The 15,541-nt window shown below is 40.5% G+C and overlaps 1 protein-coding gene across 3 annotated transcripts in view; it reads right to left on the reverse strand.

Annotated features, from left to right (window-relative positions):
* PLGRKT (plasminogen receptor with a C-terminal lysine) overlaps positions 1–15,541 on the reverse strand; it is a 53,519-nt gene extending 37,978 nt beyond the window's left edge. The window contains exons 1-4 of one of the 3 annotated variants that reach the window (XM_038527270.1): positions 15,441–15,525; positions 14,733–14,866; positions 14,248–14,357; positions 12,169–12,255 (exon numbers count right to left, since the gene is read on the reverse strand). In XM_038527270.1, the coding sequence (XP_038383198.1) occupies positions 12,169–12,249 (81 nt within the window). In that variant the 5' untranslated portion in view covers positions 12,250–12,255; positions 14,248–14,357; positions 14,733–14,866; positions 15,441–15,525. Of the gene's footprint in view, positions 1–12,168; positions 12,256–14,247; positions 14,375–14,732; positions 14,867–15,440 lie in introns of all 3 variants that reach the window. The other 2 variants (XM_038527268.1, XM_038527269.1) reach the window with 2 other exon arrangements.

Genomic DNA, 15,541 nt, shown 5'->3' on the forward strand with positions numbered 1-15,541 from the left:
GTGGAGCCTGCTTCTCCCTCTACCTGTGTCTCTGCCTCTGTGTGTGTGTCTCCCTCATGAATAAATGGATAGATCTTTGAAAAAAAAAAAAAAAAAGAACCTAAGATATTGTATGTATAAAAGAAAAGGAATGAATAAGAAGCAATTGCTTTTCGTAGTAAGGTGGACACATAGGAATATGTTTATGTTCTCTGGCTCAGGTTACAGGAAACTTTAGGAAAGACTTCAGTTCTGCTATGGCTCTAGAAGGGACACCTGCATATGTCTCAGTGTCTTATGGCTGAGCATGCTCAGTGGGATCCGGAGTCGCAATGAGAGGCTGTGGGGCTGACAGGCTAAAGGGTGCCCTATCCCCATTATCAGGATTGACTGTTTAAAGTGCTAAACATCTTACAATGCAGAGGGGAAAGGGAACTAGAAAAGCATATGCCTGACCACAGAATTGACATTATAGAGATGGGGAAAGATAAAAAAAAAAATGATGAAGAATAAAAATGGAGAATGAAATTAGAGATGGAATAAAGAATGAAGTAGTGACTGTGAGCACATAAGAGAGAGGAAAGTAGAAGATACATGAGAAAGAAGGGAACATTTTTGAGCATCTCCTTTGGCTACAGGGTAGTACTTGGGTATCCTTCTCCCCATCATAGTGATGAAGCTGAGGTTCAGAGAACATACATCACTTATCCAAGGTCATAAAACCAGTAAGTGATGGAGCCAAGGTCGGTCCTACATGTGTCTGCCCCAGTGCCTGTGATTTTTTGGTTGCATACACAGAGAATACATCCAGGGTCCTTAGTAGCCATTTCCTGGCCTTGTATCCAGAAGGCAGCAGTCTGGGTTCAGTTTTCCTTTCTAGATTTCCAGTTGTGCCACTGGAAGTTCTGCCGTTCCTCTTCCCTTCTGTCCTGCACATTTCAGAGTAAGAATGTCCCACCATCATATGCACTGCTAATATGGTCCTTTGACAAATAGGCAAGGAATTCAACTGAAAGATTCTTTTCATAAACATTTTACAGGAAATTTTGAAATTTAACTTAAATGTCTCCTTTTTTTTCCACACACACAAAAAAATCCCACTTTGCCTTATATTGTAGTTCATTTATAAACTCCTGGAAGACATAAAAATACTCTTTTAAAGGGAAAGACATACTCTGTTCTTGGGTAGAATGACTCAACAGTTCTTCCTAGATAAATTTATAATTGCATATAGTCCTAATTTTAAAAATCAATAAACTATTTTTATAGAGTTGGACAGATTGATATTAAAGTTTTTACGAAAATGCAAATATGTAATAAACATTGAAAAAATAAACTACAAGGCCATATTAGCCTAACCAGGCATTAAAACATACTAAAATTATAATACTGGTACATGAATAGACAAATTGGCCAGTGAAATAGCATGTCCAGAGATAGTGTCAAGTATACACAGAAGACTAGTAAAGGTGACATCTCAAATCACTGGGGGGTAAAGATGGACTTTTTTTTTCCTTTCAAATTTTAGTATTGTCTATTCTAGCTCTGTGAAAAATGCTGCTGGTATTTTAATATGGATTGCATTAAATGTTTGAATTGCTTTGGGGAGTATAGACACTTTAACAGTATTGGTTCTTCCAATTCACGAGCATGGAATGTCTTTCCATTTCTTTGTGTCTTCTTTCTTTTCTTTCTTTTCAGTGTTTTAGTTTTCAGAGTACAGGTCTTTCACCTCTTAAGTTTATTCCTAGGTATCTTACTCTTTTTGGTGCAATTGTAAATGGATTGATTTCTTGATTTCTCTTTCTGCTGCTTCATTATAGAAATGGAACATAGAATAGTATAGAAATAGTATAGAAATGGAACAGATTTCTCTATGTTGATTTTGTATCCTGTGACTTTTCTGAATTTGTTCATCAGTTCTAGCAGTTTTTTTGCTGAGTCTTTTGGGTTTTCTATGTAGACTATCATGTCATCTGTAAACAGTGAAAGTTTTACTTCTTCCTTGCAGATCTGAGTGCCTTTTATTTAGGTTGTTTAACTGCTGTGGCTAGGATTTCCAGTAGTACTATGTTAAATAAAAGTGGTGAGAGTGGAATTCCTGTCTTGTTCCTGACCTTAGGGGAAAAGCTCTTAGTTTTTCCTCATTTGGGATGATATTAGCTGTGGATTTTTTGAATATGGCCTTTGTGATGTCGAGGTATGTTCTATCTATACCTACTTTGTTGAGGGTTCATATCATGAATGGATGTTGTATTTTTTCAGATACTTTTTCTGCATCTACTGAAGTGATCACAGAGTTCTTATCCTTTCTTTTATTAATGTGGTAAATCATGTTTATTGATTTGCGAATACTGAACCACTCTTGCAACCCAGAAATGAATCCCAGTGGATCATGGTAAATGATTTTTTTAAATGTATTGTTGGATTTGGTCTGCTAATATTTTATTGAGAATTTTTGCATCTCTGTTCATGAGGTATACTGGCCTGTAGTTCTCGTCTTTAGTGGAGTCTGGTTTTGGTATCAGGGGAATGTTGGCCTCACAGAATGAATTTGGAAGTTTTCTTTCCTTTCTATTTTTTATGAGATGTACTTTTTAATGAATGTATGTACTACTAGGTAGCCATTTTGGGAAAGAAAATTGGATCCACATCTCACAAGAACAAACTCCAAATGGATTATGGATCTAAACATAAATAAGTGAAGCTATACAAGTGCCATAGGGAAACATGGATGACTACCTCTTTTAACTTTGGTGAGGTAAAGGCTTTCTAAACAAAGACTCAAAATGCAGAGTCAATAACATAAAGAATGTGAAAGCACAAAGGTATTCCCTGCAGCACTATTTGCAATAGCAAAAGACTGAAAATAAGTACTTGTGGTAGGCAAAATAACAGGCCCTCAAAGAAATTTATGTTCTAACCCCCAGAACCTGTGAATATATTACCTTACATGGCAAATAGGGATTTTGCAGGTGTGATTTAGTTAAGGATTTTGAAATGGGGAGACCACCCTGAAATCTCCAGGTGGGTCTCATAAAATCACAAGGGTCCTCATAAATGAAAGATGGAGGGAAGAGAGTCAGAGGTAAAGATGCTACACTGCTGGCTTAAGGAGGGAAGAAAGGGACATGAGCCAAGGATTTCAGACAGCTTCTAGAAACTGGAAAAGACAAGGAAAGGGATTCTCCTCTAGACCCTCCATGAGGAATGCAGCCCTTGACACTTTAATTTTCATCCAGTGAGCATTTTAAATTTCTTTCAGAACTGTAAGATAACTAATCTGTGGGGTTTTTTTTTTTTTTTTTTGAAGTCACTAAGTTTGTGATAATTTGTCACAGGAATAGGAAACTAATATAGTGTCATAATCACTTGAATAAATAATGATATTCCACACAGTGGAGTACCATGTTCAAAAAATGAGAAAGGTCTCTATGAACAGCTTTGGAGTAGTTTGCAGGATATACTGCTAAATGAAAAAAGCAAGGCATAAAAGGGTATCAGTGGTATGCTACCCTTCATGTAAAACAATACATGTGTATCTGTTTATTGTACAAAAGAAATTCAAGAAGGATAATCAAAGACTAGAGAAATTAGACACCTATAGGGAGAGTGTAGGAAGGGGGCTATATAAAGTGAATACACTGTAGAAAATTAAAGCAAGCTTTCTTACTGTCTGAGAAAGAACTAACAAAGAAAGGGGAAAGACTAGAATGAAACATCCTACTGGATTGCAATCAGATATCAGTATGAACTCCTGGTTTATAGTGTGCGTATATGCACGGGTTAGTATATGTACATGTCTTTGCTGAATGGAGCTAGGAACAATGACCATAGGAACAAACACACCTAGAATCTAGATCTTGATTTCTAAGGACTATTCTCCAATAAAACGAGCCAGGACTCTGAATAAGTGGTTAGTTCTAATATTAGAGGAAGCTAATATACAAAGGGTATCTATAAACTCTCTATACTAGTTTTGTAACTTTACTGCAAATCTAAAATTATTTCCAACTAAAGCATTTCTGAAAATGTGGTTTGACTATAATTTTGCATCTAGTAAATTTATTGAAGAATAATGATACTTTGGATTGTTCCCTTTAAGTATTAAGGATATTTATAGGGGGTATTTTTTCTCTCTTAAGATCCTCCTTCGGGCAGCCCTGGTGGCTCAGTGGTTTAGCGCCGCCTTCGGTCCGGGGTGTGATCCTGGAGACCCTGGATCGAGTCCCATGTCGGGCTCCCTGCGTGGAGCCTGCTTCTCCTCGGCCTGTGTCTCTGCCTCTCTCTCTCTCTCTCTCTCTGTCTCTCATGAATGAATAAATAAATAAATAAAATCTTTAAAAAAAAAAAAAAGAATCCTCCTTTCTGGGCAGCCCGGGTGGCTCAGCGGTTTAGCACAGCCTTCAGCCCAGGGGCCTGATCCTGGGCACCCGGGATCAAGTCCCATGTCAGGCTCCCTGCATGGAGCCTGCTTCTCCCTCTGCTTGTGTCTCTGCCTGTGTGTGTGTGTGTGTGTGTGTGTGTGTGTCTCATGAATAAATAAAATCTTTTTAAAAAAATCCCCCTTCCTCTGCTGCCCTACATCCTTAATTATCTTAAGGAAGAAAATGGAGTAGAAACTAAATATGAGAAGTCTAAAGATTTTAATAGCAAGCCTGCATGAAATTCTTTTTGGAATAAGGTAGGGTGAGAGGGAGAAAAAGTACATATTAAGATTTATAGAGAAAAAAAAAAGATTTATAGAGAAAATAAAATCATTAAAGCCATAGTGTCATATTTTAATTAACAATTTTGCATCCAAACTCTGTCCCAAGGCATTCAGAACATGTTTTACTGAGTTAATAGGTAAAGTAACCACTTATGTTCACGCAAGAACTAAAAATGAATTAAAACCCAGGAGGAGATTTATGAAAACAGAATATACAGCTAAGGGAGAAAAAGAAAAAGAAAAGCTTTTTGGTAGTCTATAATGGCATTCATTGGTCTCACTGACTTAGGTTTGTGACCAAACCTAAAGACAGTGTGTCTCCTCCCCTTTAGAGAATTAATTGCAGGAAGGGTCCTAGACCCACTGTCAGCATGGAAGGACTAGGCAGCAAAAGATCAAGTTGGTGGCTTGACCTTTCTTTGTCATTTGTAGAAGCAAGTGCCTATGGGACCAATGACCTTTTAATTTCACTTCGATCTCCTACCATTTCTGAATATGAATCTCAGCTCAGCTTTGGTTTCTATCTCAGGTCATGAGTTCAAGCCCTGCACTGGGCTCCCCACTGGACATGCAGCTACTTAAAAAATTGTTTTTAACTCTACTATACTTAACATACAGTACTATATTAGTTTCAGGTGTACCATAAAGGATTCAACAATTCGATACATTTCTCAGTGCTCATCATAAGTGTATCTTTTATTAAAAACTATGAATCTCCTTCATCTAATTCACCCATCCCCCCACCTCCCTTCTGGTAACCCTCAGTTTGTTCTCTATAGTTAAGAGCCTGTTTTTTTTTTTTTTCTTTGCTTATTTTTTTTGTTTCTTAAATTACAAGAGTGGAATCATATAGTGTTTCTTTCTTTTTTTGTCTTTACCTTTATGCTTTTAAGAATTTGTGTGTTTAGATTGGATCCACATGGATAATCAAGGATAATTTTCCCATCTCAAGGTCTGCTCCCCCAGTTGTATCTGCATGGTCCGTTTTGCCACATTAGGTTATATATTCAAAGTTCTGGGGATTAGGGTATGGACGTCTTTAGGGGGCCAGTATTCAGCTTACCACATACACATACACAACCATCTGGTTATTGCAGCATAACTCATTCTCTTTCCAGCAAACTAGATGAGAAGTTCCTTGAATATAGAGCCTGTACCTTATACATTTCTGAGTCCTGCTTAGCATATCATTTTATATATATTAAATAACTATATATTTTTTGGTTTATAACTATGCTTCCTTTCTATAACACCACACTAACTATAGACATACAAGTCAAAGGATGGCTTTCATGTATTTTAAAATTTTTAGTTTGTTGCCTATTTACAGTAAAGTGAATAAGTTACCTGACTTATCTTTACGTGGACCATAAGTGCTTTGCGTACATAGCACTAAAGCACAGCAAGGACCTATGGAATCTTCCTTCATTTTTTTCTGCTCTCTACTTCCAGTTTCCATCCTATTCTATAACATCAAAATGCTTCTTAGCCACTCAGGTGATATAAAATTAGTTTAGGTATGCCGTCTAATGGCATTTTAAGAAAGTATTCATTAAAAAAAATTTTTTTTTAAAGATTTTATTTATTCCTGAGAGACAGATAGAGAGAGAAGCAGAGACACAGGCAGAGGGAGAAGCAGGCCCCATGCAGGGAGCCCAATGTGGGACTCGATCTCACCAGGATCATGCCCTGGGCCAAAGGCAGGTGCAAAACCGCTAAATCACCCAGGGATCCCAAAAGTATTAATTTTTATCTGAGTGATAGTTTACTGAGTATAGCTATCTATCTACCATCCTCAGTAACAGAGGCTAAACAAAGCAATGAGAAACTGAAGTTTACTGATGATCTGAAAATATCATTATAACTAGTCATATGAATCCCCTCCAGCTCAATTTGAACTAAAGTTGTTCATAAAGAAAACTTTCTGATTTGAAGCCTTTTATAAGTTTTTATTAGTCAGACTCCAGTGACTGATTTAATTTCATGATTAACTTAAGTTAAAAACTTACTTGGTTCCATCTTCAATATGCATTATACTAAATTCCTGCCAATCATTAATTATAATTATGTAGCATCATAGAAAAAGGAAAGGCAGAAGTCTCAAACCAGGCTATGCATTACAGTCCCCTGGAGAGCTTAGAGCAATAACAACATGCCCCACCATGAAGAGATCTAATTGGTCTGGGTGGGGCTAAATATCATCCCAGGGCCCTGGGTGAGTACAATGTACAGCCAGTTAGGAACCTGGGCACTGGTATGAAATGTAGCTGAATCTCTCATTCTGGTCCTTTCCCTGAATGAAAACAAACAAACAAAACAATAACATGGGATTGTTGAGTTATGATTTATCTTTCTTTCTTTCTTTTTTTTTACCAAAAAATAAAAGTAGAACTAGGGGAAAAAAAAAAAAAAAAAAAAACACTGGGAAAAGGATTCTAGTCATTAGGCTTTTCTTTAATGAAAGTTTTGCTCTATTTCCTCTATTTACCTTTTTTATTGAGATGCCCTTAAATAGGAAAAGGACCAAAAGACATGCTGTCACAAGCTAAAGGCATTAGTACATAGTGTTTCAACTGAGATTTTAAAAAATCTTTTAAAGAACTTACAAAGACATGTAATCTTCTATTCCAGTGGCTCATTCCTTATATTTGCTGAGTCCTGCTCAGTCCCAGGGGTTTGGGATATGAGGTCAATTCCAGGCCAGCTTTAGCTGTTTGGTTCATTCAACATGTAGGATGGAGCCTATCTATGGGTAGCTTCAGGAGTATTGTGATAACAAGATTCTTCAATTTAGTAATGGGTTCATTGGTGCTCATTTTATTATGCTTAATAACTTACAAATATATTCTCTAGTATGTATCAAATGTTTTGTGCTACTTTTTTTTTTTTCAATAAAAGAATAGCTCTAAACCCTAGGAATGACATTAGAAGTTTAATTTCTTTAAATGGGGAGCATTTGAGGACCCACCGACCTTCCAAAAATTTCTATAGATTATGTTTCACTCTAGGCTGTCCCAGTTAGGATCAAAACTTAAGTAGCTTTAGGGTTGAAAAGATGCTTCAACCATATTGATCTACATTCTCTTTGTCATCTTTTCTTGAAATTAGAAGATAAATAATAAAGTATATCCTGATAAATAAGGAAAAACTAATTGTCTTAACCAAACACACGTTGGGAGAATCAGTCTGCATGGGCCATGAGCAATCCCATACTTTTTACTGGGTAAGCCAAGGATACAGGCTCTGACTGCTTTTTACCTGGGCCATTTCTCAGAGTTTTATTTGCAGTAAGCAACCCTGAGAGATGAAGTAACAGGTCTTATCTAAGAGCAGCCTTACTGACCAGTCATGGTAAAAGTAGTAGATTCCAGTTTACTGTTTCCCACTCTATCCACCTTGGCATCCAATTAAGCCTACCTCCATCTGGGATATATATAAAGCATCTTATGCTTATAACGAATATACTAATGCTGCTTACTGCACTGTAAATAACAAGTCTTCTGCTGGTATCTGTGAAGCAGTAACAGACTTGTAAGTTGTGTAAAATCCCAGACCCTTCACAGAGCCTGCCAGTTTGGTGACAAGAAAGAGACACTGATAGAGACATAGTGCTCTGAAAGAGAAAGGACAAGGGCCTTTGTTGGTTGGGTTATTAGATACGAAAAGACTCTCAGATCTGGTAGGAAATAGCCTCACCCAGGTGGTGGTAAGAGTGGGAAAGTAGAGAAAGGGTCTCTCACTGTCCAGTGTGTTAAATGGGGCTGAACAACAAAAGGTAGAATCCAAATAAGCTGTTCAGATGGTGCTGTGATTGTGGCATGTTGTCCTGTGGAGTGGGAGAAGGAAAGGATATGATCAAGAAAATGGGGCAGCAAGTCCCACAGCCCAGCCAAAAGGCAGGCATTGTGGCTACGGCTGAAGGGAGGTGCCTTGAAATGGAGAGTAAGTGCAAAGCCTTGCTTACAGGCACTGAGCTACTCTCTCCCTCTGCCTCTCCCTCCAACTTCAGCTGCTTTAGGGAAGAAGGCCTGGTGTACTGAGAAACTTCAAAGAGAAGAGAAGAGGAACTCAAATGTTTATGGCTCTGTTGGATACAGGTGCCCAAGTATGCTTGGTCCCATGTGGGGAGACTGAACTCAGCAGCAGGATGGCCCAGAGAGCTGAGGGTGCAGAGCAGAACAATGACACCAGTAGAGTCTAAGAGAATGATGTCCCTGAACACCAGCACTCTTCAGAAGCCAGGGGTCCACAGGGGAGGAAGCGGTACCAATTCTGGAATGAGGAGCCAAAGGGCAAAAAGCTGTCCTTGCCCCTCTGCATTCCCCAGTTTTCCCCAGCTGTGAGACAGTGTAATCTCCTTAACTACTGATAACCCCTGAAGTACCTGTGTTAAATTCTTTGGTCTGTGTTCCCATAGAGAAAAAAGTACTGGAATTCAAATGATGAGTTTGGGCAAAGTTTGCAGTAAGGAAGGGAAATGAAAGTGATCCTTGAGCTGATTCAGGATACTGCAGTAATGTCCCCTGCAAATAAATGTCTAATGAAATTGATATTTACTTGCTTAAATTGTAAATACTCATAGTGATGAGAGGACACTCATTCAGGGATTCCCTGACATCTTCCAGGTGGTCTATTAGAAACAATATAGAATCCCACAGAGAAAAAGAGAAAATCATAGCCAATCTCCAGAGAGGCCATTGCCTATACAGCATCACCACCTGCAAAGACAGGCACCAAATACCTCCTGTATTAGTTTCCTGGGACTGTCAAAACAAAGTACACCACAAACAAGGTGGCTTAACAGCAGAAATTTATTGTCTCAGTTCCAGAGGCTAGAAGTCCAAAATTGAGGTGTCAGTAGGGTTAGTTGCTTTCCCAGGGCTATGTGCTAGCATCAGTTCCAGGCCTCTGTTCTTGGCTTGTAAATAGCTGACCTCATAGTCATATCACATTCTCTCTGTAGGCATGCCTCTGTGTTCAGATTTCCCCCATTTTATGAGGACAGCAGTCTTATATTGGATTAGGGCCCATTCTACTGACCTCATTTTACTTGATTGACTCAGTAAAGACTTTCTCCAAACACATCATATTCTGAGATAGTAGGGATTAGAACTTTAACATATGAATTGTGGAAAGGACATACAATTCAACCCATAACATAACCCTTTCAAAAAGGCAGGAGGAAGCCACTGACTATGACTGAGCTCTTGTTAAAAATGAATACCTGACCCAGGGAGTCTTGTGACTCTCAGGCTTCATCCCGTTTTGAGGTGGGTTGATGAGGACATGACAGGTACAAAAAGGGCCTGTTTGCTGGTCAAATAAAAATGTATTTGAGGGTATGACTGGCCTGGCCCTAAAGTCACTCCAGAATTTCATAAAGGAGTAGTAGCTACCACTTTTGGGAAAATGTTCCATCTCCTACCCTGCCACATGAAATAGAGCTACTGGCTTAATTGGGCCCTTGGATTCATAGAGAAATGCATGGGCCTAGTTTACCTCTGTTTCAGCTGAGCTGAAAACTGATGGCAATGATAGTGTTCCTACTAGTTTGAACTTAGCACTAGCTATGGTGGTCACTGGGATCAGTGGGCAGAAGTCAAGGCTGTTCTCAAAACTCTGATCAATAGGGCTGAGAGGCAGGTTGTTGGGAGGCAACTGTCCATGGCCCCCGAATGTCCCCGCACATTCTTGCTGAGTAGGCCAAGGATACAAGACCCAGATTGCTCTTATTCGGGCCATTTCTCTGGGTTGTATTTAGGGCAAATGACCTTGAGGAATGAGGTCAAGTCCCGCACCCCCCGCCCCACCATCCCCAGCTCGCTGATTGTTATAAAGGCAGTAGATTCCCTAAGCCCAGGATTCCTCATATGTGCACAGCATCCATTTAACTCCATCTTTGTCACCTCTGTGAGACTCGAGGAACATGGGGATATTCATGCCAACCTCACACTCATGTTGCTTACTGTGCTATGAGTAATGAAGTCCTTTGTCTCTGATGGAAGTGTCTCTTGTATTGGCCAGTGTCCATGAAATAGGAACAGGCTAATTTGTTAGCTTGAGAATGGGATAAAATCCCAGGCCCTTCATATATCGTGACTTCATGGGAACTGATGTAAAGTCTGTCATTTCCAAAGGTCTTAGGAAAGGACTCTCTGGGTCTTTGACATTCTTGGCTGGTTTTTATGCCTAATGTTTGCTCTCCCCTAGGTCACTGTGCTCTGTTACAACAATTTGTTTCCATTCTTTAAATTGTTCCATTCTCCCAAAATAATTTGTTATCCTGCACAAGACACTCAATAGCAGTAATAACAGTAGCAGCGACGTAATACTTTTAAGGTGAAAGACAGTGTTCTATAGACCTGAACCATTGTTCTGTATACTCTCTATATACCGTCATTACTCCTCAAAACAACCCTCTGAAGCGGATACTGTCACCTCCAGTTGACAGACGTGGAGACTGAGGCACACATCATACAGTTAGTTGGGGGGTGGGGGGTGGGGGATGGGATTCAAACCTGGATTTAGTCCTCACTTTGAACCCCTCGCCATACTGTCTCACAGTAGGACCTTCTAATCCCAGGGCCATAATGAACCACAAAGGCCAAGAGATCTTTGCTTGAAATCTTAGGAAAATAATTTTAGTCAAACTTTTAGTACTTGATTTTGACATACAACATTTTGTAATCCTTTTTGACAACCTCTAATAGGAAATTAGACAATCTTCTACATTGCTTTGATCTTTTCTATTCCAACCTATGCATAAATCCAATGTCAAGTTTTCACACTATATATTAATTTCCTAATGTTGCTATAACAAATTATCAAATTTAGTGGCTTAAAACAATGTAAATTAATTATCTTATAGTTCTGGAGTCAGAAATCCAAAGTGGGCTGGTGGGACTGTGTTCCCTATGAGCTCTAGGAGAAAATCTGTATCCTTTCCTTTTCTAGCTTCTAGAGGCTACCTGAATTCCTTTGCCTTTTACTCTATCTTCAAAGCCAGCGGTGTAGCATCTTCAGATCTCTCTAACTTTGACCCTCTTACCTTCTTCTATCCCTTATAAGGACCTTTGTAATTACATTGGGCCCATCCAGATAATCCAGGATAATTGAGCATCTTCTCTGTCTCAAACTCCTTAACTTAATCACTTGCAAAGTTTCTTTTGCCACGTAAGGCAGTGTATTCAGAGGAGATTAGGATGCAGATATTTGGTAAGGGGAGAGGAATTATTCTACTTACCCTACACTCTAAGCAGCATGTCTTCAGTATGGAACTTGTACACAAGTATCAGGATTGGAGGTATAAATACACTCATTCACCAGATAACTAAGAATGCATTTCATCTTGATTCTGAGGATGGAGCCCCAAGAACATTTCACCCTTTGCAGTCAAAGAGAACAGTACTGCTAGAGTACATGTTGTGGAAACTTTAACCACTATAACAACATAAAAGCTTAATTATTTGAAAATGTACCTGGAGTCGAGCATTCATAAGCATAAACTCCTGTTGGTTTTTCATGTTTTCATTCATAGATTTTGAGAAAATAAACCCCATCTTGACCTAAAATGTGAAAAAGCAAAGAGGCTTAAAACAATATATTCTACATATGCCCTCATATGATATACTTTGAGCTACCTTACGCTTATAACAATGTAAAAAAAAGACAAATTTCCTGGGAATACAGCATGGATTATAGTCCTTGCTTTTTTTTTTTTTTTAAAGATTTTATTTATTCATGAGAGAGAGAGAGAGAGGCGAAGAGACACAGGCAGAGGGAGATACAGGCTCCATGCAGGGAGCCTGACGTGGGACTCGATCCCAGGTCTCCAGGATCACGCCCTGGGCTGAAGGCGGCGCTAAACCGCTAAGCCACCCAGGCTGCCCTAGTCCTTGCTTCTAACTAGTTGTCTGATCTTGGGCAAACTTAACCAGCCTGGCCAACATTTGCTCACCTAAGACCAGTGGACAGAACTTAAGTAACTTCTAAAATTTTCTCCCACTCTATGAGTATACAGCTCCATGTTTCCTGATTTTTCTTCCCACTGTAAATCTTGAAGAACTGAATACTTTAAAACAAACAAACAAACAAACAAACAAACAAACAAACAAACAAAAAGACCACTCTTTTTTTTTGTGAGGGACCAGTTGGATACCGTCCATCTTCTTAACTTCTGTACAGTTGGATGACAGAAACTTTGCTTCTGAGAAGGGGTGATTCAGAAGGTGCATTGCACGCCTTGAGGACAGGCTTCTGTGCTCCTTGCATTTGTATTTTAGGAAGTTTCAGGTGTCTCAAGGTCACTATGTCAAAACTCTTCCTGTAATCCCTGTCCCTCTCCTACATACCCTCTTCTGGCTTCACCTTTGTTCTCTGCAGGCTACTGCTAAAGTTCTCAAGAGGGAAAGAACAAAATGATACTTAAATGTCCTGGGAAAAGCAATTTTTAAATGAATACACGGTATTGCTTATCTTATTTATCTTACTTAAGAAGTTCTTAAATGGGCCATCACTTCTAGGGGCCAAAATTTCAATTTTTTGTTCTTAACCCAATTGTGTAGATACAGAAGGCCTTCAGTTAGATTAATTTTACTTTCAGAAGATTGCAAAACTCAGGGAAGTTCCAGTTGCTCTATCCTCAATGATATTGCTGATTCTCTTTGGTAGGCTACTGAGCAGGGTTGTGAAACTTAGGTCACAGTGGCCAGTCTCAATGCTTTCTATCCAGGACTCACACTCTTCTGTGAGAAACCCAGCAGAGCTTCTATTTTCCATACCCTCATCAGGAAGTAGTGGCTTCTGGCTAATTGGGGAGATGATGGGGGGGGGGGGGGGAGGGCATTTCATGCCAAACAAGTAGAATGAGTCATCCTTGCTAATTTGGCTCCAGGTGAGTGAGAACTACAAGCCAGATTTCAGTGGCTTCCCTGGATTCTGGCCATAGCTACATTCTTGAATTACAAGGGCCTCTGAGCCAGAGTCAGCCTCAATGCTGGGCATAGGAGGCTGAACCACTCACTGTAGAGAAGAGGCAGGCCATTAAGTTTCACTCCCCTTCTGCCACTGCCCCATTCCATCCTCTATTAGAGGCTACCTCATGAGGGTAGGGAGACCTAACAGAAGTTCTCTCCTTTCTGCAGACTTTGACACCCCCAGTCAGCTATCTCCAACAGCAGACCAGAACTTGTTTGAAGGAAAGAGCAATATATTATCCATCTTGGAGTTCCCATGATGTCTTTTTTGCATAAATATTTGCATAGAGCATGAATGGTACAAGAGAAACCTAGCTCAGGTCACTTGCCATTCCTTATTTTTTTTTTTTTTTATGTATGTAGGAATAGATGGCTGAATTTTTACATATTCTGCAAACATTTATAAAGAAAACTGTCCTCTAATCTCATTCCTACACACACACACACACACACACACCCATACGAAATGTGTCTCTTAGAGGGCCCCTGTTTATAAGGGGGTGCGATCTCTCCTGAAGTGGAGTCCTCTTGTCAGCCATCGAGGGAAGAGAAACTATCTGGAAGATTATAGTGCAGGATTACCTGTGTTCTGGCCTTGGTTTCTTGGGTCTGGATGGTGGTGCGGATGTGTTAGAGGACACTCCCAAGGGTAAAGGCAGAATCCAAGCAGGATGAAGAGCTTCCTTGTGTTTCTTAAGGGAAACCACACCTGAAAATGAGTGTACACCTTTTAAACTATGCCCTAGAGTTTAGTATTTTCAGCTTCCTTCTCCTTCCCCACCCTAACAAAGCCATTTCCAGAGTCTAGGAAGCTCCTTAGAATGGTCAGAATACTCTCAGTTTTCTCTCTCCCAGTCACAAAATACGTATCAGAAACCAAGCAAGAGTGATCTTGCAATTTTGAATTCACTCAATTGAATAAGATAAATCTTCTAAAAATCCCAACACTTTATCACTGGTGCCAAATGTCTTGCTACTTAACAACTAAGATACCAGTCTGTCTCAGAGGGAGAGAATGCTGAGAATGCTGATTTGGTCCTTTCTGACTTCATTTTTCCTTTGATTACCTGAGACCTTAAAACGGGCTATTTAATGCTCCAGCCCCTCTCAGCTGTGCAGTGATTCACAGTGGAAATGGGTATTTCTGAGGAGTGCAGGGGCTGCAAGTTCTAGGCAGCCTTCCTCCAGTCACCGCAGGGATCTAGCATTTGATTTACATATTAAGAGGGAGAGAGAGACGGAAAGAGAGAGAGAGAGAGAGAGAGAGATAAGTTCATGACCTATGGACTTTTGTTATCCAAATGTCTGTGCTGATTCATTTCCTAGTCAAATGACACAGTACCTACACTTATGACTGGTGCCACAATTACAATCAGTTTCTGTAAATTTTCACGTTCCATTCACACCCACTTCCTCTACATATTCCAGGTCAGAATCCACCCACAGCTTCCGGGACGTTTTCCCTAATGCACACCCAATTGTTGTAACTCGGGGATTTCCTGCAGTGCTGTGCTGATTTCCACGGACGGGGCTCGGCCGGCTTTCCCCAACTCCGTGACGTGGACGCGGGAGGGGCCAGGAGTCCCTGCGAGGAGGAGTGGCTCTCCTGGAACGAGGCTGGGGACACACCGCTCAGCACTGGGCACGGGAGGGGGGCCCGGTGGGGGTGCTCCCAAGGAGCGGGCGCCCAGCGCGGCCAGGAGTGCAGGGGGCCGGGCAGCCCCGCCCTCCCCACCAGCCCTCGGCCCGCGGGCCGTCCTGGGGCGCTCACTCACCGGGGGCGGGCGGCGGGGGTGCGGCCGGCACTCGAGGCGGAGGCCTGCAGGCCCGGGTCCCCTTGACCGCGCCGGGACCGGAACTCGCCCCGCAGAGCCTC

The sequence above is a fragment of the Canis lupus genome, chromosome 1 (genome assembly GCF_011100685.1).
Source record: "Canis lupus familiaris isolate Mischka breed German Shepherd chromosome 1, alternate assembly UU_Cfam_GSD_1.0, whole genome shotgun sequence".
In the NCBI taxonomy this organism is placed as follows: Eukaryota; Metazoa; Chordata; class Mammalia; order Carnivora; family Canidae; genus Canis; species Canis lupus.